The 24,126-nt window shown below is 44.1% G+C and overlaps 1 protein-coding gene across 1 annotated transcript in view; it reads right to left on the bottom strand.

Moving 5' to 3' along the window:
• Nucleotides 1-22,543, bottom strand: part of MAPK11 (mitogen-activated protein kinase 11) — a 54,031-nt gene extending 31,488 nt beyond the window's left edge. Inside the window, exons 1-2 of the mRNA XM_083182867.1 lie at nt 22,279-22,543; nt 4,931-5,060 (exon numbers count right to left, since the gene is read on the bottom strand). Coding sequence (XP_083038993.1) covers nt 4,931-5,060; nt 22,279-22,391 — 243 coding nt within the window. The 5' untranslated portion in view covers nt 22,392-22,543. The remainder of the gene's footprint in view (nt 1-4,930; nt 5,061-22,278) is intronic.
• Between the last annotated feature and the right edge of the window lie 1,583 nt (nt 22,544-24,126).

The raw sequence follows: 24,126 nt of genomic DNA, 5'->3' as shown, positions 1-24,126 counted from the left end.
AGCTTATTACATTAATTCTTCTTGGTACCAGAATTCATATACTTTTAGTGACAATATTAAGCACTTCTGGTGCTGGCAGTATTTGGGATACAGCACTCTATACTGTTAAATGTAGTGCAGGCATGGGCAACCAGTGGCTCTCCACCTGTTGTGAAACTACACGTCCCAGCATGCTTTGACAACATTTTGTTATTAAGGAATGCTAAAACTGCGGCAATGCATGCTGGGATATGTAGTTTCACAACAGCTGGAGAGCAACAGGTTGCCCATGCCTGCTGTAGCGGATGTGCAGTTACAGAAGTTAGACAACTTTTAGCACTCATAAAACGTATCATTTAGGGTACAGAATATATTAACCTGAAAAAAAACTGAATTTAACATTCTTTTTAATTATCAAAAACATTTGTAAACAGAAGTTAACACAGGTCATCTTTTTAACAAGGATAACAATGGGCCTTATTCGAGTTCACTCTTTCTGACAAAATCCTTCTTAGATGGACAAAACCATGTGCACTGCAGGGGGGCAGATGTAACATGTGCAGATAGAAATAGATTTGGTGATTTTTTGGTGATTCTTTGCAGGGTAAATACTGGTTGCTTTATTTTAACACTGCAATATAGATCTCACTTTGAAGTAAAACCCCACCCAAATCTAATTAGATCTGCACAAGTTACATCTGCCCCCCTGCAGTGCACATGGTTTTGTCCATCTAAGAAAGATTTTGTCTGAAAGAGTGAACTCGAATACGGCCCAATGAAACACAGTGAACTAGCAACATCTATAGAAGCCAGTGATTTTAATTGGGAGTATCTCACAAGCCAAAAAAACAAAAACATGTTTCTAACTTAATTATAAAAATAAACATTTAAAAACAAACCAAACATATACTGTAGCATGGTACCAGTGTTTAAGAATTTGTGCTCTTATGTTTTTGAATGGACTGATCTAATGCTACAATTTTTAATTATAAACATTGGTGTACATGGGATGCAGTTATTACATCAACAATCAATGTTTAGACCACAATGTCAACAGTTATGTTGACATTCTCAGAATGCAAACAATTGGGGTTAAACTGCTGAATGGGAAGGCTTATGTTAGGCACTAGAGTAAGATCAGCTGGAAGTCGGTCAGCTGACAGTCACACCAGGTAAGTCACTGGTAACTTACCTGTAAGTCACTTGATGGCTGGAGGACTGGGTCACAGAGTCTCCAAAATGGCAGGTCTTGTGGGGTGTTACCAGTATGCAGTGGTTAGTACTAGGGATGCCAATCCCGGGGCATTTTTTCAATCCCGGGATTCGGGATTGAAAAATGCTCAATCCCGGGATTCCCGGGATCGGCTTCCCTAATAATAAAAACACCCTGGCTGCCCGCATATTTGCTTACATTTGTGGAGCCAGGTTGCTGAGCGGGCGGCCGGTAGCTGGGTTGCTGAATGGGCGGGTAGAAAGTCTCATAAGGCGGGGTGGCAGGGAGTGCTGGGTGGGAGGGCTTGGTGGCAGGGAGTGCTGGGCGGGTGGCCGAGAGCGCTGGGTGGGTGGGTGGCCGGGAGCGCTGGGTGGGCGGGCGATTCGGTGGCCGAGGCGGATGTGCAGCTGTGCCTTGCACAGCGTGACCTCGCAGCTTGACCACGCTGCGCACTGCGGGGTATGGGAGAAGCCGGGCAGCGTCTGAGTGCTCAGACGCTGCCCGGCATTAAACTGCGCATGCGCAGTTTAATCCCGAAATCCCGGGATTGGAAATTCCAATCCCGGGATGGAAATCCCGGCGTTTTGGGGGCCAAATCCCGGGATCCGGCCGATCCCGGGATTGGCCACCCTAGTTAGTACCTTTAAAAGTGATGCAAGGAAGACAACCGCTGATCTGGAAACAGGGGTGTGGTTGCTCAAGGCTTATTGATTTACATGGAGAGTGACTGGTCTGATCCCACAGACAAGCTACTATAGCACAAATAACTAAACATTTTTAATGCCGTTAAAATGATGCAGAGTAGCTTATTGCGATATGTAGCATGCCTATATTCTGTGTGTGACGCTGTTGGCATATGTAATGCTAAGCTACTGAGGACACAGCAGTAGTGCATTCCAGCATTGTGTGCTGCACAGGTGTCCACCGACACAAGTACCTACACTGGGCATGCGAGTGCCAGAACGAACCATGGATCATTCTGTACTTCTTTACTAAATAGCTGGGGGCTATGACATGGGACACAGGACACTTTCAGAGGTCTTGTCTAGTCCATGCCCCAAGATCAAGTTGTTTTGGCAGCACAAGGAGAACCTACCAATATTAGGAAGGTGGTTTTCATGTGGTGACTGATCGGATTTGTTAGATATTACCGGTGAATGTAAGATTATTATTCTTTTGTTTATTAAATAATTGTACATTTGTAGGTGAATTTATTAAATGGCTTTTAATAGATTTAAGTTTGCCAAACTGAGCATATTTTCTTATCGGTTGCTAGAATGTAATTTGAAGCCTAGATTTGGGTATACTGCCGTTAGAAGTGGTTGGGTTTTCTCATGCAGCAAAATATACTTAAGATTTATTAGTGCGTTTTACATTAGGATTTTTTTTTTTAAATCAATACTGAACCATTAAGATAAATCCCTAGCTGAAGCGTTAACTCTAATTTTATAAAAGGGATAAAGTGCCCAAAACAATTATCTCATGCCATCTATTTTCCACAGCACCTGCTAGCAGCTGAGTATTGCTTACTAAAACAGCTCCAATGGAATGAAGATTAGATTTAATATTTGTCTTTTTTTGATCATCACTATTGGCTTACCTTAAATGGCATTACACATTAAAGATGTCTTTTCAGACAATCATTTTCTACCTTCTCAAATATGATTAATATAATTATACCAACTCATGCTAGGAGTGGTGAGTATAGTGCAGGAACAATAACGCTATGTCACATTCTAATGAGATTAATCTAATTAGGTTAGAAATGCTGAAATGATGGACCTTAACAACAGAGCTCAAGCTCAACTGTAAAGGTCCAAACACACTGGGCGACTATGCCCAGCGTGTATGGACAGCGATGTCAATCATCGCTGGGGGGAAAGCCGCTCAGTGCATACCCACTGAGCGGCTTTCCCCCTGCCCGGCGCCGATGGAGGAGGGAGGACGGCGTTGCATAGCGCAGAGCTATGCAAAGCCATCCTCAACAGCGCTCATCTGCTGGTATTACCAGCAGATGAGCGGCTTTCATGGCGATGTTGCGGGAGCTCGCAGCAACGCTCACCGCTGGGGCATACACACTGGGCAGCTTTGAGCTGAAAGCCGCTCAAACAGGCTGTTTTGAGCGGCTTTCAGCTCAAAGTCACCCAGTGTGTATGGTCCTTAAGAATGACCAAAGAGGAAATTATATTCCGTTTCCCACAATGACACTCCCCACCTGCTGTGCCCCTAAATCTACTAGGGAGAGGCGTATGCCTGAGAGATGCATTAGGGAGACGGTGGTGACATTTAAGGATGCGGTACCTTTACGCTAAATAAAATGACCTCAGTTCTATACATAGAGAAAAAGTGACAGTAACAAAAAAAAGAATAAAAATAAAATAAAATGTCCACTTGAATTTATGTTTTGTTTCGTTATATTACATGACAAAAGGGAAATCTTCTATGCAAAACTAAAACTATTAATTAGCCCATCAACAGAATCGGAGAGTAGACTAGACAAGACAGTTCCTTCCCGTCTAATTGTGGGTGTCACTGATTTGTAATATAATGCGGACATACGTGGAGCTCTGTTAACTTCCGGTTTTAGTTTATATTAGTGGTAGAGCTTATCAGATGGTCATTAGTAGTAGTAGGTTTATTTATAAAGCGCCACAAAGTATCCGCAGCACCGTACATAGCAAACAAAAAACTACGGTAATTACAAGGTAACGTACAGGGTGTGTTGATAAAATACAGCATAAATAGGGGTATAGCTGGTAGAACTAAAATCAGCATCAGTTTAGAAGTAGGTGTCGAAATTGTCGAGGAGACTGAAGATGAAGTAGAGGAAGGGAAGAACAGGACAGGAGCACAGGTGAGGTAAAGAGGTAGGGTGAGTACGTGAGGAAGGAGGGCCTTACTCATAAGAGTTAACATACTAAAAGGAGGTGGGTGGATGAACGAAAAACAATAGGATAAGTAGGAACGGATGGGAATGGAGGCAGGATAGGAGGATCAAAAGAGGTTAGGAGGAGGGATAGGCTAGTCGAAAAAAGTAGGTTTTGAGGGAGCGCTTGAAGGAGGTAAGGGAATCAGAAAGCCTGATGGGTGGCAGGAGGTTGTTCCAGTGCAGGGGGGCAGTGCGAGAGAAGTCTTGGACACGGGAGTGGGAGGAGGTGATTAAGTGAGAGGTCAGTCGGCGGTCAGCAATTGAGCGAAGAGGACGGGAGGGAGTGTGGATAGAGATCAGTAAAGAGAGGTAAGGAGCAGTGGAGGAGGAGAGAGCCTTGTAGGTGGTGGCGAGGAGGATTTTACAAAGAATTAAATTGTAACACCGAATTTCAGAATTCCATATAGCAGTTAAGTTCTTTAAGATGTTACATCAACTAGTTTATGTTTATGTGCACTTAAGGAGGAAAAAAAAACCTCACAACTTATCAAGAGTATTATTAGGACTCCATAAGTCTAGTAAATACAGTGCAGACATAGGAGCAGATGTATTAAGCCTTAAAAAAAGAAAACCGTGAGGGTGATAAGCACCCAGCCAATCAGCTCCTAACCAACATTTTCAAACATACTATAACTTAACAGTTAGGGGCTGATTGGCTGGACGTTTATCACCCTCACATTTATAACTTTTAGGCTTAATACATCTGCCCAAATGTTACCAAATATGTCTGCATTTACAAAGTCACTAAACATCCTTGTCCAGCAGGGATTATGTAAAATCACATGTGCCACGGCACAGGAGTAGCTTACATTTTCATGCTTCATGTGCTTGAGCAAACGCAGCTCCCGATAGGTCCGTCGTGCATAAACTAGCGACTGAAATGGCCTTGACAGCTTTTTCACTGCCACCTTTTGTCTGGTCTTGGTATCATATGTAGAGCTAGAACAAAAAAAAAGAAATACGGTTACAAAAAGGTTAAAGTGCATTGCATTAAATATAAATAATGGTCAGTGACTTACAAAAAGTGCAATAACAACCTTCTGAATGACAGTGTTAGGCAGCAGCAGTTTAGAGGATACAGTGTGCTTTTTTTGTACAGACACGTTCTCATACACCGAACCATATTCTTCCATGTGGTGCGAAAAGCCAGGGATACTTCCACTGCTGCGTACTTTGCAATTGTGTGCTCACTCTTGCATCTTAATTTGTAAACAGTGTACTAAGGACATGTGTCCTGATACAGCATATAGTGTAAATATGCTAGGTGTGAGACACCCATTGCGACTGAGACACTACAAGGGGACTGTACAGTTTTTACATTTTGTACAAGTGCTCCACTACCCCTTAATTTTATGGCCTTAACCTCTGAATGGACTTTATTTGGTATTCTCCCTAAAAGGACTCAGGGGCAGATTTATTAAGCTTGGTGAAGTGATATATTAAGCTTGGTGAAGTGATAAAGTGTCTGGTCTTTATCACTGGCCAATCAGCTACTACCTGTAATTTTTAAACCAAGTAACTTCACAGTTAGGAGCTGATTGGCCGGTGATAATGTACCAGCCACATTATCACTTCACCGAGCTTAATAAATCTACCCCTCAGAATTTCTAAAGGAGATGGCTGTTGCTAGCGGTCAATGCAGCTCCACAAAAATGTCATGTGAGGATTTACCCCAAGTCAGGCATGTCCAAACTATGGCCCTCCAGCTTTTGTGAAACTTCACATCCCAGCATGCTTTGCCATAGCTTTAGCATTCCCTAATAGCAAAACTGTGGAAAGGCATGATGGGATGATTGCGCACCTGCACAAAAACCTGGGATATTTAGGCTAGTGGAAAAGTGTATAAGAAGAAAAGTCCTAGAAAAAAGATTCAGAAATTCACACAAGTGTTGCACATCAAATTGATCAGTGCAGTGCAAGCAGAGTCAGAGCACCTGTTACGGATGTTTGGCATGGCTGCACTAAGTGCGTGTGTGAGGACCATCTGTATACAGAAGCATATTAATGCGACATTCACATTTTTGTACAAAGTCCATTCTTCCACCTCTTTAGGGAAGCCACTTTCGTTATAGCTCACATACTTTTCAGCCTAAAATATTCCTCAGTTTAACCTCATTTATAACTTTTATTGGTCAGTCTAGGTAAATTGGGACTGCCGTTATTACACATTGGACTTGCTTTACTAAGGGATCAATTCAATACAGTGCGCTGTGATTAGCGCTGGGAGGGAGAGGGGGGGGGGGGAACAGAAATCTAACAATATTAGGGTGGTGATGCAGTTTTGTGTCCTAGCACGGCACAAACCGCATCATATGGCACTTAAATCAGAAAAAAAAACAGTTCTCGCAATTAAAACACCCACAAGTACAGACATTGTAGGATTTAGCGGTGCACTGATGAGCATTCTCCAGGAGCGCTCTCCCAAGAATTGCGCTGAGAATGGAATCAACCTTATTGAGCAAAAGTGTGCCTAGAAATGATGTGCCAAAAAGGTGCAAAATGCATCCCATTCAAAGACAAAATGGAGCTGATCTAATACACCTTAAAGAGATTGTACCCAAGCGTACAATCTTGATGGTTTGGAAGACTGATCGTGTGCACAAAATCGTGCAATGTGCAGCCCCGCAGGTCGAATAGTTGAACTGCTGATCAGACGTGTTGCATGTCTGATCAGTCGGGATTGGGGCCAGATTGTATGTGCTTTGAAGCACATCCAATCGATCATTTCACGAGTCCGCTGCCTTCACTCTGCCTGCCACCACCTTCATCTGCACTCCTCCGCCTCAGAGGAGACAGACACTAGAGGTCAAATATGACCTTTAATGTCTATCTTCTCTAAACCTCCGAGACCCCCTGGTAATAAGCCTGACCCTTTGGTTGTATGCAGCAGCTGGATTGTACGACGGATGCCAGTGAGTTGAAGAGAAATCTGGACACAATCATCATTGTGAGCAGGTCTTTTTGATGTATGGCCAGCTTACAGTTATTAAGCGACAGACCTGCAATCAACCTGCAGGGTACAGGTAATGATAATTCCTGATTGCAGGAGGGGGCAACATGGCTGTGCTGGGAATCATACAATGCTCAATATCCATTGCTCATTTTAATTATATTTGCTTTGTGTGGTTTGTACTTCAGAAATGACCTCCTGTGCGATTATGTACAATGTAGCTAGGGATCATGAGAGGTTGTATTTGTTATTGCAGGCTGAGAGACATTATAAGAATTCCAGTAACTGATATTTGCAAACAGGGAGCAATTAACTGATCAACAAGGGAAATACTAATTGAATTATCTTGTTGCAACACAGTCTATGATTTAAATAATGTACTGATTAATGTAACATACTGAATTTTTTTTTTTTTTTTTTTTTTAGGAAACTTAAGGAGGTATGGCTGTACATTACTGCTGCAGCTTCCTATTTGGTAATGGCAGTACATCATCATAGGAGAATGTCATCTTCCTAATCCAGTCAGGATAAAAAGTTTTACGCTACCTCATACCACATTGGGCCTATAGGAAAGGACACTGGAAGACTGACAGCCCTAAAGGCTGCATGGGTGACTATTTCAAGAATCTAAGGTTTACAGCAGCATTTGACATGTATATTTAATTTGAAGGCTTTTTTGTTAATTATTTTAGTAATATTCTTAATAAAATGACATGTATATACACACCTGAATGTTATTAGCGCAACCTACCTGTTTTTCAATTTTTTTTTTTATAATGTAAGGGAGTGATGTAGGAAAAAGACTTGTCATCCACCCAAGAAAAGGTGCACTGTGCGATGAACTCTGTGCTATTAGTACTAGATTGTATGCTTTTTGTACTAGATACTATGCAATGTGCTACAGCAGTGGGCTTTTTGTACTAGACACGATGCAATCTAGTACTAAAAAGCACGGGCTGCACGCGGGAGCGCGCATCACCTCTGAAAAACGCACTGTGTATGGGCACCTTTAGGCCTCGCTTAAAACAAAAAAAACAACTTTCACTGTAAATTCAAAAGAGCTCCAGTGCGAAACAGGGTCATGAGGAAAGCATGTAATATAAAACTTTTGGGAATTACATTTTCCGGGGGGGGGGGGAGATTAAAACTAAAAGCTGGTCTTCCGCCACATTTTATATTGTAAAATTACTTGCTTTTAATGTCAGCAATCCAGAGTTGACAGAGGTAATGGTATTCATTATATGTGCAATATAGGCCTATTATTTAAAAAAACCAAGAAAATGCACGTAGCACATTCAGAGCAGACGGACACATTTACCACCACCTTCAAAAGATGTTAAGCCTGAAATACTGTACAAGTGCAGCAGTATGAACCATTCCACACCAGGTTCAAATTAGACTTATTGCATTAAATACAAAGATAGAAAAAAAAATGGCAAACCACCTAGAATACTTAATGAATTTACGAGTAATGAATTTAATCTCTCTTGGCAACAAAATATATTTCTTCTACTGCTGCCACTAGCGGGCCTTGAACAAGCCCTCAGCTAATAACTTGTTAGATCTATATTACCTGGATGAACTCTGCCAGAATGTTTAATTAAACCTTGGGACAATCACTTCTAGCTGTACTTTTATGCTGGATGAATCACGATCCACTTGTAATGGATTTATAAACAATTTTCCTCGCCAAATTCCAACTCATGAGGCAGCTCCACGCACAAAACTTCATCAATTCACAAAGCCTTACACCTTGCAGATGGAGATTCTTTCTGTAAGAACTGCATCACTAACATGTCCTGCCTTCCAGTAAGTGTCAATTATATGTTTACTTTCTCTAACAGCATGAAAACTGAAATTTATAGACATTGTACATGCCATTACCACTACCACTTTGCAGCAGGGATTTTGTACTCGACTTTAATCCGGGTGCAACCCGTCTTGTGACCCCTTTATACTGCCATTTCTACCTGGCATAATGCTGGGTGGTTGAGGTCAATGCCGGGTCACCTGACCTGGATAAATTTAACAAGGCGTGTTTCCACTGCACAATATGCCAGGTTGCTGCGCATTCAAGTGCAATAAACTGGCATATTTAGGGCAGTAAGAAAAAAAAAAAGGGGGGGGGGTATTAGTAGTGTCCTATGCTCTATTCAAGACGACGGAGTATGCACTAACTACTTAACTATCATAGCCTCTTAAAGATGTGTCTTTGGAGACCGTTAAGAACATGCAAATCCACTATGCAGTATAAAAAAAATTATCTTTGGACAAACGTGTGACTCCATTTCATGGTCCTCCTGAATTAGTCACCTGCACTATTAAGAATTGGAGCACAGTATTCAGCTGCGTCTCTGTTCTACCCCGTATTTGACCACTCAGTGGTGTGCAGTCCATCTTGTTGGAAGTTAAACCACAGCTGTGCCTCACATCCAAGAGAGTTGCACCTTTACTCACACCTGCAGCCTCATTGGCACCAGCTTACAGTTAGTGGCTGCACAGTACATACATGTAACCTGGTTGTTGCAAGTACCCTACTTGAAGCAACCTTACCATCCTGTTCACAGTTCTACTGGAGTGACTGAATCAGGACCTGTCTAACCAGGCAATCAGAAGTCAGAGTTACTCTGGGGCAACTGGATTAGGTCATAAAACAGTGATGTGTGTGCTTCTCTTCTGCCGTGCATATGTCAAGAGATGGGTGAATGGACTAGAAAAATACAGGAAAGGCAATTGGGCTATGTCGGTTTTCTAATGCAGACAAGAGTATGTCCCGTGATGCTGTGCTAGTTTGAGGCAATACATAGAGCTTAAAGAATGTTGGTATAAGTACCAGAAATACCAGGGTGATTATTTAAGATTGAGACAACTACATCAGCAGCAGAAGGGGGATGCTCAATCGACAGCATAACATAATTGGTCAGACTGAAGTCTGGCAGGTATAAAAAGCACATCTGAACCAAGAGTGACACAAAACATTGGTGGTAGAGTCCTTGCCTCCATAAAGGAGATCTTATCGTAGCACAGATTTCCTGGGGGGGGGATTTGACTTCTTGTTCCTCACTCCATTGTGGAACCTCCTGACCTCAAACTATACCCTCTAATTTTACCCAAATTATTGCTTTCTATGCTCCCCCTATATAGACATCGATTTGGCTTCTTCAGCATCTTCCCAGATTTGACCTCCCCCTATGGGGCCTATCATCCACATCCTGACCCCTGCATCTAAACTGCTCCCTACAAACTCTGGAATTGCTACTCTAAAGTTAAAGCTTACCTCCCCGACATCTTCCTTTACTATATTAAGCACAATTGCCTGTTTGCTTCTGGATCTTCTACCACATGGTTCTGTAATTGGGCTAAAGTAGGGTTAAATTTCATGTAGATTTTTTCAACCAGGATCAATGGCGGTCTCTGTAGGAACTGCAGCAGAAAACCTCTTCCAAGATACTTCATGCTTTGGAAAGCCTTCAAATTCACTATTGTTTAAACTGTAGCCTACACTCACTCTGTCCTTCAAGCCCCTATCTCTTTTGAGAGTCTGTGTAAACATTGTCCCTTGACCAAGGGCTTGATTTCCCAGTCACCCCCTCCTTAAGACCACATGAAGCGGCTTGGGTACAAGACCTTGGACCGCCTCTACATGATGAAGCCTGGGATGACACAAGACTGGGCATAGCAAAGAGCTCTATCGCAACCAAACCTAGAATTTTAATTACCTACCACCGGGAAATCCTTTTCTTGTAGTCCATATGGGATACTAGCATGGTGTCAATACGATGGGGAATAGAGGGTATGCGCATGAGACAGGAACATACAAAAATCTTCAGTTGGTTTTACTGGCTCCTCCCTTCTATGTCTCCACCCACAAGCCAGTTAAGGTAAAACTGTACACGAAGGAGGATGAACGTATGGTGAGATTCATACCAGCACACTCCAAACAACAATATAAGAACATATGATCACTTCATTGACAACATTTTTGTTAACTAACAACATCACTTCAACATAGTGACAACGGATGTAGTAGAACTCTGCACTGAGGCGGCTGTCCAGTATCCCATGTGGACTACAAGAAAAGGATTTACAGGTAGGTAATTAAAATCACATTTTCTCTATCATCCATATGCGATACTGGGATGGACTCAATATGATGGGGGTGTCCCAAAGCTTCCAGAACAGGTGGGAATGTGCGGAGACTGCTGCAGTATTACCTGCCCAAACTGGGTATCCTCTATGGCCAAGGCATCAAACTTGACAAATGTATGCTGACCAGACCATGTAGCAGCCCTGCATAGCTGCAAAGCAGAGACACCCCGAACAGCTCGTTGAATGAGCCTTCAACGAAGATGGGGTACACAAGCTGTTCTCTGGACATACACTCTAAGCCAGGCATGTCCAACGTTGGCCCTCCAGATGTTTTGAAACTACACATCCCAGCATGCTTTGCAATAGTTTTAGCATTCCCTAATAGCAAAACTGTGGCAAAGCATGCTGGGATGTGTAGTTTCACAACATCTGGAGGGCCAACGTTGGACATGCCTGCTCTAAGCGATCAAACTACATCCAAAGATTCAGGGATCTCTGGATGAGTCCTACTGGCAGGAACCACAACGGGTTGGTTCAGATGGAATGCCGACACCACCTTTGGTAAGAAATGCGGATTAGTTCTTAACTCCGCCCTATCCTCATGAAAGATGAAGCATGGACTCTTGCAAGATAAAGCGCCCAGCTCAGACACGTGCCTCGCCAAGGCCAGAGCCAGCAATGCCACCATCATCCAGGTAAGGTACTTAAGCTCTGACGTTACCAATGGTCCAAACCAGGAAGACTGTAGGAATTTAAGGTACTGCTTTCCTAGCACGGCGCCCGTCTCATTGATTGTATGCCTTAAGTTTAAGGTACTTAAGGCATACAATCAACGCAATGGACCCGATTTTTTAATCTCATGGATCTTATGCATCCATAAGATGCATGAAATCCATGAGATAAAAAATCGTGAGCCCCCAATAACCATTCCACGCCACCAGCACTATCAACGCCAACCCGAAGCGTGGCGAGCGCAGCAAGCCCGCGAGGGGCGGTGGTACGCGTCCTCCGACCTTTTCATACCCCCACTATCCACTTCGGCGTGGAGTTGATTTTATATAGTGTGGCGAGCGCAGCGAGCCTGAAGCGTGGCGAGGGGACACGGACTACTTTACATGTATTCCGCGTCTGCTCGCCACGCTTCGGGTTCGCCACACTATATAAAATCAACTCCACGCCGACATGGATAGTGGGGGTATGAAAAGGTCGGAGGACGCGTACTGCCGCCGCTCGCCTCGGGTTGGCGTCAATAGTGGGGTGGCATTAACAATGGGGGGGCCATTTCACCCATGAGGGGGGGGGGGTAGCAATTAAAATTGGGGTTTTGGGGCCTTTTTACATTGATTCCAATGTAAAAATCTCGTTGATTGCATCATCTCATGCATCTTATGCCGCACAAACACATAAGATGCATGAGATATCAGCCCCACACATACAATCTAGATCGTGGGCGCCATGCTAGGAAAGCAGTGCCGAATTTAAAGACTACATCAAAATTCCATAGTGCCGTGAACTGAAGAAAAACTATGGAGCTTACAGGAAGTGCTCTCCTGAGGGCACATTTTTCTAAACTGGCTTGTGGGTGGGGAGGAGCCAGTACAACCTGCTGAAGATTTTTGTATATTCTGGTCTCCTGCGGAAACCCTCTATTCCCCATCCTATTCAGACCATCCCAGTATCCCATTATGGATGATAGAGAAATAAAAAAGATACATACAAAAAAATATTTTATTGCCAGTATTAAACTTCTGAGAGACTTAATGAAATGTTTCCGTCATCTTCAACTAACTGTTGGCAGGGGTGTGGCTGAAGGGCTGCTAGGATCCATATATGGTGGACCTGTTCACAACATACTAAACTACCTCCTAAAAGCCGAGCACATTTTTCTTACAGGCAAAATCATGGATTGCTTGGAATTGGAAAAAGCTCTCGACCCATATCGACCTAATGACTGTTTACCAAACTATCCCAACCCCTTCTCCCTGCACTGGGATTTGGCATGTTGCAGCAATGGAGGAAATTACTTAATACCTCCATGATCAAAGTCAAGTATTTCCCCAAAGTTGGTTTAAAGAGGATAGACGCATGTACCCTCACTCCTGAGGAATACCTTACACGTTAATCCATGGGTAGAGACTGATTATCTGCATTGATTTTTGCCCCAAGCTGTTGTCTTCTCTTATTATTCAATGCTTAGAGTATTTCTACTATTGATATGGTTTTGTGCCCCCCCCCCCCTCTTTATGCACTACCCTTTATACACATTACCTCCCATTAACCACCTGACTTGTTGCCTTCTTTTAGTTGCCGTTATATTTAAAATATGATATTGGGCTTTTGTTTGTATGTTTGCTCCTAAGTTGGCTGACAATTATAAAACAAAGAATAATAATAAAAAAAAGGGGGGGGGGGGGGGGGACGTGGGTTCTTAAAAAAGGTATTTTTTTACATGACTTTTTCATAGTAAGAAGATCCCAAACGGTGTTGTGCCACCCTGGGGTGCCTTGGTAGACTTGCAGGAATGCCCTGGATTGGTGGTCCATGACCAATTCAAAATTATTTATGACCAATGTAATAGGAACATTGTGGACAAACAATTTAATCCTGTCCATTACCACATATCTGATGGTCGACCTCCCACAGCCATCTCCCGACGGGAGAGATGGCTGCGGGGCCCTATTCAATGCTGTCTTCCCCGACAGCATTGAACAGGGGTTCTCCGCAGAACGAGCCCGACATCACAAGCTGTCGGGCTCTTCTGCCGAGTAAAGCCGGAAATAGGCGAGCTCCCGGTCGGAGCTCGTCTATTTCCATCCTCAGCTCACGGCCAAAGCGAGAACGGGACAGGGACACGGCTGTCGAGCTTGCTCGACAGCCGTACCCCTGACATTGAATACCTCCCTAAGGATGAGAAACACACAATTCAATATTTTTTTTCTGATTTTATCAATGAGAAACTTTAGACCTAGGGCTGCCATGAAAAAAAAAAAAATCTGATACTCAGGGCTGCCAGGGTTTAAAAAAGTTTGGGAACCGCTGCTTTAGCTGATTGTATATTAGTGGTGTGATGCATTGGTAGTGTATTCGACATGGAACTTGATCTTTATGGGTGGAGTCACATGTGTCATGAAGTTTGTGGGAGATTTCTAAATTTGTCAGCCAAAAGACTGGCAGTACAAGACACATCCCTTTTCCATGAGGCAAAAGGTATTTGTTGATTGAATGTCCACGGCAGCATGGACTATTGTTAAGAGGCTGTTGATGAAACATGCCTGCATGTTTGGTGTTCCTGGTATTTTGATCATGCATCTGGGTGGCAATGATCTGTCAACGTCAAGCATTATACTAAAGGAACCCACACACTGACGTGTGTGCTAGGTGCGATTTGAGTCATTTTTGACTACACTACAATAGTCAATTACAGGGTACATGCGATCTAGTTAAAAAAATACCTGCCTACACATACTTTTTTGCCTTGCGTTATGGACTACACCGGAGTAAGCATGGCAAAATAAATAGTGAGCGATTTGAACCAAAAAGTTCAAATTGCACACGATAATCACACCGTGTGTGGGCACCTTTAATCTTTCATGTTAAGTCACATGAAGGATTCAATTTCGAAAGCTTAACCAGCAGGACCCGTCTGACATTTATTGCGAAGTCTAGTAAGTGGCGCCGTATTGTACTCTCTATAAATATATTTGTTTCCTCCCCCCACCCATATTTGAACAACTCTTTTCTAAACTAGGAAAGATATAACATCTACCACATACAAACATTTTAGGAGTATGTTTGACCACCAGTGCTAAGGAAGAAATACATTTTAGCATAATTGCCACAATTACAATCATCTTTTACACCAAAATCCCTGCTCGGACACTGGTCTTGGAAAACAGGAATTTCCAGGGTCGGACTCAGCTTCATACTCCAGCACTGTGACCCAGGTCTGTGCCGTTTACACTGAACCTGGGTCAGCCCTGCTTTTCCCTATGGACATTAAAAAGGTCCATTTTAGGACTGAAACTGCCATCCAACCTTTCCTTCCCTCAATGATTTAAAATAAAAAGACATGACTAGTTAGCATTGAAAAATGTTGGTTTGTTTATTTTGTAAAATATTTTTCAAAAAGTTTTATTCAGTGCTCAAGCACACATAGCGGTATAAAAGTTCAACATCACCCATGTGCTCTCCCCAGCCCCTTCCCCTGCAGCAGCAGACTGAATCTCCCACGTGCTCCCCCCCCCCCCCCCCCCCCCAAAAAAAAAGCACACATACACACACACACACACACACACACAGAGCACCACAAATGATACTGCATCCAATTATGATTTCGGTGTGCACTTCCTGTATCCTTCCTGGCTGCTGTCTTTTGCCACTGCAGCGCACTGTGGAAAGGCATCCAAGCACTTCTGGTACCCTTTCAGCACTACCCAGATATCCCAACCTCGGACCATTTACACCGCCCACGACCCAGGTCCAACCAGTGTTCAACCCTGGTCAGACCAGTGTTATTGGACCTTGGTTGGCCCCTTTTACACCAACGCTGACCTGGGTCCAACCTGGGTTTTGCCTTGGTGTAAAAGGAGTTACACACAGCACTTTGACCTGGGTCAGACCCAAGTCTGCACCGTTTACACTGAACCTGGGTCAGCCCTGCTTTTTCTTATGGATGCCAGGGGTTCCACTGGTGCCGGGGGCTCAGGTGCTGCTGTCTCGCTCAGTAGCAAGATTCAGACCCATTGTTCCCTTTCCGCACCACCCAGCCAGTAACTGCCAGTGGCTTCCTGCGACCCCTGGATTGGGCAGCAGCTACTGGGCTGCAGCCTCCCTGACTGCCCCAGCTACTCTGATGTCACAACTTGGGTTGGACCGTTTACACCTCCCACTACCCAGGTCCTACCAGTGTTCTACCCTGGTCAGGACCTGGGTAGGATTCCCATGTTATACCCCTTTTCCACTAGAAGAAATAACCCGGTAATCTCTGCGGGGTTGCGCTTCTACCTGAGTTTTTCTGCTAGTGGAAATGCTCCCTGTCAAATAACTCGGTTTGGATTCCCCGGCAATCCTACCCAGGTAATGACCAGGGTAGAACCCGGATTCAGTGGTAGTGGAAACGCTCCCTAAATGACCAGAGTTGGCCCCTTTTACACCACCGCTTTTTTTTTGTGAAAAAAAGAAACAAGAACCTCATCTCAACATTTGGAGAACTGACCAGTCTCCTTGGGTACCATGTGTATTTACTGGTATTGTGCAATGAATGCTCTATTAAGGATCTTTACATGTACTGCCCGCAGAGCAGCAGATTGAAATAAAGCTGCCCGAGCTATAGTGACAGATGCACTATGCTTCAAAATGTAATAAAGTGGAGAGCGATAAACAGCCAGCTCAAAACTGTCATGTTACATGTTGGGTTTGAGATATGTCAGTAGGAACTGATTGAGTGGTTGTTTATCACTATCCACTTGATCACTTTTGATGCTTGGTGCACTCTAGCCCAGAGGATGTTCTAGAACAGTGGTAGCCAACTCCAGTCCTCGAGAGCTACCAATAGTTCACATTTTCCAGCTAACATTTTTAAACATCCACAGGTGGAGCTAATTACTTAACTTGCGATTCTGTGAGGAGATCTGGAAAACATTAACTGTTGGTAGCTCTCGAGGACTGGAGTTGGCTACCCCAGTTCTAGACCAAATAATGTTGACACAATCAGAGCATACACCCCCCCTCTCACATCCTCCAAAGTACATTGGAGGATATGGGGCTAATCAGGATTTATCTAAACTGAGAAAACCTCCATTTCCAGAAGCAGAAAATGGCATGTGAGAATGCAGAACATCGGGGACATATCTACTCCCTAATTCCCTATGTTATCTCATACTGACCATAGTTTTATTGTATTGTACATTTGTTTTTATAATACATTCAGGCTATATAAGTCTTCTAGGATAGTTACTTTTAAAACTTTCCAAATTCTTGAAAACAAAACAACCAAAGAGGAGATTCACTATATAGTACTGTAGAAGACTGCAACCTCCTGTATAGGGCTGGTACTTTAGCCACAAGATATAGATGTGGTTTAGAAGTAAAGAAAAAGATAAAAGATTCTTTGATTTTCCCAATTGCTATGGCATCTACTGTACTGGTATGGGCAGATTCAGAGAAGTTATCCAAACGTTTTTATAGATGGTTTTAAAAACAGGGAGTATATCCGTTTACCTGGAACAACCAGTTCTAGAACCAGTGGTGCTTTTAATAGTCTATTATTAAATAAATCCTGTAGCTCACTATGCTCCCAGTCCAAGCCACTTCATCTACAATGGACTCGCTCATTTGGGGCTCACATTCATAAAATAAAAGTATGTTCACAAGCAATTGCGATCCCCTGTGTTAGGAAGATAAATGATCCATTAAAAAACAACATGTGCAGTTCCTCTTCCCTGGCTTGGGCGTCACTGTCTGCTGTGGTGCTTTTAGCACACGCAGGTCTGAATATCAGTGCTGAAATACCGACCACATTGTGCTTGAAGTAACTAGACTAGACTGGACTGAACAGTAAACCAGACAGAATGGCAAAGCCAATATGATTAGTATCTCAAGTTGTTTATCGGAACTTGTTTCCTAGCACGGCGCCCATCGCATGCCTTAATTAGTGGTATGCGATGGGACCCGATTTACGGGTCCTAAGAGCCGCACTGTACAATTTTAAAATCACATGCCATTTAAATGGCATGCAATGCGATCGAAATGATGATTTAATTGTACATGCACCCTGATGGGTGATTAGTATGTTATATGCACCCCCATTGTTAACGCCACCGCCACTTTTAACGGCAACCCAAAGCGTGGCGGTACGCGTCCTCCGACCTTTTCATACCCCCACTAGCCACGTCGCCGTGGAGTTGATGTTATATAGTGTGGCGAGCGCAGCGACGCGGAATACATGTGAAATTATACATGTACGCTCGCCACACTATACAAAAGCAACTCCACGCCGACGTGGATAGTGGGTGTATAAAAAGGTCGGAGGACGCGTACCGCCGCCCTTCGCGGGCTCTTTGTGCTCGACACGCTTCGGGTTGGCGTTAATAGTGACGGTGGCGTTAACAATGGGGGTGCATAAAACATACTAATCACCCATCAGGTTGCATGTACAATTAAATCATCATTTGATCGCATCGCATGCGATGCAATCAAAACGATGTAATAAGATTAAAATCGTGGGCGCCGTGCTAGAAAACAAGTACCTGTTTATCAACTTTTGCTGTAAATTGTAGTCTACAACAGAGAAAAAGTTAACATTCTATTGCAATTAAACATCATATGCAATTAAAATATGTCTACTATACTACAGAGTACACTTTTTTTAGTTGAGGGCTATCTGCCAAAATAATACAATACATAGAAAGAGAGGAGGGGAGAGACAGAGAAAACCAAACAATTTAGCTTTTTCCGGATTGAAAGAGGTTAAAGGACTTCTTAATCCGGACAAAGCAGATTTTGGGTCTCAATTGATTTGGACAATTTCGAGGTAGAATTGGTCTCCAATCATCTCTGGTTGCCAATGGCCAAGTGCTCTAAATAGGCCTTGAACCATCTAATTGCAAACTCTGTGTTTATGGAGTTTTACCAACCAGCAGTTTAAATTTCTTCTGATAAAAGGACCCATTGTTCAACTTTACAACAAGCCTGACTTCGCTCCATTTAAGAATTTTATAAGATTTGGTTACTTGAAGAGATCAGATATTACAATCACATCTGCAGACATTTCTCTGTTCCTTCTTTTGTTGACATCATAAAACATTTTCATGTCACATCCAAATATTTCAATCTTGTAACTTTCATGATTAGCCATTTGTGGGCCAGATCTCTCAACATCTATGAATCCCTATTATTATCAGTATTGTACTAATTGACTTGTTTCTACAATTTGCAATAGATCCCTCCCACAAGGATCCTCTCCTTTTCTAGCTAGATTTTTCCTCTTTATGCAAGATCATCTAGCAGAGTCTGGTCTGTTTCTAGACAATATAGAATATAGACAAGACTGTATTAAAAGCACCAAAGAAGACCGCGACACCTCAGATAGGAATGAAGAACTGCAATGATGCAGGGTTCGGGTATAAATCATTCGGTCGACCCAAGAAAGGCCGACACTCCTTAGGTTGACAGGCAGAAGGTCGACAGGGTCCTTAGGTCGACTGACGGAAGGTCAACAATGCAGAAGGTCAAAACGTATTTGTATAGGCGTCTAAACCTAGACGTCTAGTTCTGGACACTGTTTAAGTCAGGGGTGGCCAAACCTGTCCTCAAGATCTACCAACAGTTTATGTTTTTCAGGCAACCTGTGGATCTATAGTAGGAAGGAATGCAGCATGTTTGAAAATGTGACAGTTAGTAATGGCTACAGCTGTGCAGCAGCTAGATGATCTGGAAAATGTGGACCGTTGGTAGATCTCGAGGACCGGTTTGGCCACCCCTGGTCTAAGTGTACGGAAGCCCCTCGCATCGCTCGCTACATTTGCGATGCCTCGGTCACGGTGCTTCGCTATGCTCAGCTCACTATTCTATTCTCCCTCTATACCCTAATGGATGGTAGGGCATGACCTACTGCCTGTTCTGAAAAAAAAAACAAAAAAAAAAACAAGTGCTTTCACACTAGCTGCCCAATCCAGCATGAAGCGGGTGGGTGGCGTAATTGGGAGGTGAGGGCGGCGCTGGGAGATTTCAGCATCTTCCAGTGGCACCTTTACAGTGCAGGGAATGGGACCCGGAGCGCGTTGACCCAGGTTTACCCATTCACACTGCCCCTGGAACCAGAAGTGTCACGGGACAATCTTTCAGGGCCCTTTCACACTGACCAATTTCCTGGGTTGTTGCACATTCATGTGCAATAACCCGGGAAATATTTGTCAGTGTGAAAAGGGTATGATGCAAACCTTCAGTGTCACCCCTGTCTGTCTGCACCCACCTTTAGTATGTACGCTCTCATGGGCAGGACCCTTTCACTCATGTGCCATTCCTTCTTAAAACATCTCCATACTTCCTTTAATGGCTTAGATAGTTTTACGCCACATTAACACTTATTTTAGTATCATTGCTGATGCAGATATGATTATATACCCTGCACTTGCCCTATATGGTCTTGAACTAAGTCACTTTTCTTGTTTTACTTATTTGTGTAGGAACTCTGTGACTGGGTGCTGCAGATCCATTGTGGCTCTTTATATATAAATGATCAGAGGAATAATATTGTGTCCTCCACAACACAATTCTGCTCTCTCATTTATACTCCTCTACTCTTAAGCCACGTATACATGGGGCGATTGTTCTAAGCGATTTTGACTACATCATCAAAATCGCTTAGAATGTTTCCCTGAATCGCCCTGTGCGTACAGAGCAGGCGATAGCGGTGCGCAGCCCCGAATCGTTGCTAATTGACCGCCAGCAACTAGCTATTTTGACTACAAAAATTGCTTAGTCAAAAAACACCCAGTATTAGCCCATGTAGTAGTAGGTTTATTTATAAGGCGCCGCAAAGTGTCCGCAGCGCCGTACATAGCAAACAAAAAAACAAATTACAAGGTAACGTACAGGGTGTGTTGAAAAATACAGTATGAATAGGGGTATAGCTGGTAGAACTAAAATCAGCATCAGTTCAGAAGTAGGTGTCAAAATTGTTGAGGAGACTGAAGATGAAGTAGAGTGCACCCTTTTACTGCTACACCACCCCTCCTTTCATCCATATTTCTTGCCTGTTGTTTAATTCTTCAGGGCGATAGCTATCTTGTAAATGGGCTGCTTGCGACTTTTTATCCCGCTCCATTCATTACTATATTACTACTACATAATGATACCTTTTATCTGTAAAATAGTTCCATTCCTTCCAAACTTAAAACTTACTGCAGTAGCAAAGGCAGCCAGGAAGCGTTTATCTCACCAGGGTTCTGTATCCTAGTATTTACCTGCTGTAGCCACATGACTAAGAACAATTGTCAAAACATATTTACACTGGTGATGAAAGGAAAGTTCCAATATGAAAATCAGTTTCAGTATTGGGTGAATGACCATTAAAAGTATGCAGTTGTAAGAATTACACATACAGAATTAACACAAGTAAAAGATGAGCTTTGAAGCAACAAAGACATTTAAGAAAAAAAACGGTACTTCCTCGTCTTTGTGGCCATCGCTTACGCCATGGAACTTACACAGTGCTGCTAAGCGTCATCTTCCCCTCGTGGGCTCACTGTGTTTTGGGCTCGGTGGCTTACCCCGCTCACTACTTTACTAAATGTAATAGATGGTGGCATGAACACAGGAGAGTGGCGTGGAGTAGACCCAGGGTTCTCTCACTCAAAATCCTTACGTATCGGTTAAGTAGCGGCTAACATAACTGGTGTAGCGGTAGCCGCAAAGATGAGGAAGTACCAAATAAACTTCAGGCCGAAAATACCTCTAGAAAAACTTAAAGTAGCTGATGAGCTAAACTGGTTCTCTCTCAGATGCTAGAGACAGGACATCAGCAATGAGCCCAATTAAAAGGACACATAATATAGAAACCAATGGCATCACAGTGATGAATTATAAATTTAGACTAGATATCCAGAATAATAGGCAGTACCAAATGTACTAATGCAGGGTGGTGGGAACAAATGTCATTAGTGGTGTAATGATAGAGATAGAATAGAGGATACATAAGAACACCTCTATTAGCCAATGCACAAGTTATATGGTTATTCTAGCAGGTTTGTAGCTGGATGATTTAATAATAATAATAAAAAAAATATAATAGTAATAGTAATAATAAAGCAATCTGCATTGGAAATGCACTATACCCAGGCTGATCTGGGAAGATAACTACTCACTGCACCGCCTGAAACACAGTAGTAACATATATATATATATATCCTCCTTTATCCAGGCTCAACCACCTAAGTCCGTATAATGGAACAGACTCAGCCGCAGAGCTCCCCTAGCATTATTACAACAGCTACAGGGAAGGAAGACTGATTGCAGCAGCACAGGAGGAAGCCCGTGGGGTTTGCACAACAAATGGAGCATCAGCTAGTGGCTGGCAGGGGCCCGAGGAGGCCCCTGTATACTGCACCGTGCACCTACCAGACTGAGCCATAGGCCCCGGAGCCCACTGGGGTGAGGTGCTGGTACCGCTCCGGGACCTCCCATACCGTCTTGTTCAGCTCCTGCCTGTAGAATCCGCTTCGGCAGTTCATTTTGTGCAACCGGCAACTGAGTGCAGGCAGCAGCACGGGAGGAAGGAGGCGGGAGGAGGCGGAAGGAGGGGAAGGGTGGGGGAGGAGAGACTAGAGAGGGACTCCAGCAGACCAGCAGTCAGGTGGAAGAGTCACAGGATACCCAGCTACAAGGAGTGACACATTAACTATCATGCCACATAATAATTATGTAATTATACAAGCGTGAGACCTGCCCTGTAATCACTCACTACAGTTACACCCATCACGGCAACTACTTAGTAAGCTGTACCGGAACAGTGCCGGAACGTCCCTGTCCACCAGCGACACCTGCTGCTTGCCATTATGACGAGTCCCCCAGGAGAAGTCGCACAAGTGTATAGTCAGTCACCTTCACTGTGGGGAATTCCTAGATGTCCCAGCCTGGCCCATGTCCCTGGTTAGTGCAGCTGCGCATATGGGGAAAGAATCAGAGAAGCACAGAAAGTTTCTATGCCGACTCATGAATGTGCAAAGAACTAAGTAAGCTGGAAACACATTATGCAAAGTTGCAAACTATGATAATTATATAATGATATATTATATGATATTGTGCATTTCGTCTATTGTGTACCCACTATGTCGTTAACGATGTGCGCTCTCACAGATCATGTGAACATGCAGTCAAATCTGCCTATATCATAAACACCTGTGTGTTCAGCAGGGGGCCAGGTGACGCCAGCATGCTCGTCTGACCCCTTAAGGTGCCGTTGCATTCAGAAAAAAGTCACCACAGACTAGGGATGGCCATCGTTGCCATTGATGGTTGCAGTGGCGTAAGTTCATCCCAGGGGCCCGGAGGCAAGATGAATGCCGGTGCCCCCCCCCCCCCCCAAAACTCCCAACATATTTGTATACATATACATACACGTATGGGGCTTGGAGGGGCGCTAGCATTCATCTTGCCTGCGGACGCCCTGCGAGAGTATCCAGTGCAGCAGAAGGGAAGGGGAAAGTCGGTGGTAGCAGGCAAGAGCCGGGCGCAGTACATGAAGACGCCCGGCGAGGGGGGGGGGTCTCTTACCCGTCTCCCAGGTCCTGGCTTACTCCTGCATCAGTGGCTCGCTCACCCGCGCTGGCTGTGGCCTGCCTCCCTCCTGGCTCATTGTCGCTTTCGCTGGCTCTCACTAGCTCAGGCGGATGTCAGGCCCTTCCACGGAGCAGTGAGCAGCCAGCGACATCACAGGTGACAGGGTGGATCAGGGGAGGGGGGCGCTGCGCGGTGCCGCTTCGCGGCCACTGACTGCAAGGGGTGGGGGGCATCCCCACCAGCACCACTAATCAAGGGCTGATCAGCGGAACATTGGGACTCGGAGGCAATGGAGCCAGTGCCCCCTTTGAGGCTGGCGCCCGGCGGCACATGACTCCATTGCCTCCGGGAGTTCCGCCACTGGATGGTTGCCATCGATGGCAATTCTGAAACTGGCCATCAATAGTGCTAAACTATGCAATGGATGACCAGCGATGTTTTTACATATCACTGGTCATCCATTGTGTTTGATTGATTGGACTGTGGGCCACACAAAACACGGGGGGGGGGGCTTTGCGGGTGTCGGGGGCGGAGCCAGGGGCGAATTTAGGGGTCAGGCCGCCCCTAGGCACACCATTTTTGGCCGCCCCCCCCCCCCAAGTCATATATATATATGGATTACATATAAATTTGGGGAGAGGGAGAGAAAGGTTAGACCAGAGGGGTGGGGGAGAGAGACAGAGAAAG

The sequence above is a fragment of the Crinia signifera genome, chromosome 4 (assembly GCF_055691185.1).
Source record: "Crinia signifera chromosome 4, ASM5569118v1, whole genome shotgun sequence".
Classification (NCBI taxonomy): Eukaryota; Metazoa; Chordata; class Amphibia; order Anura; family Myobatrachidae; genus Crinia; species Crinia signifera.
This window is presented reverse-complemented; position numbering and strand designations above follow the sequence as displayed.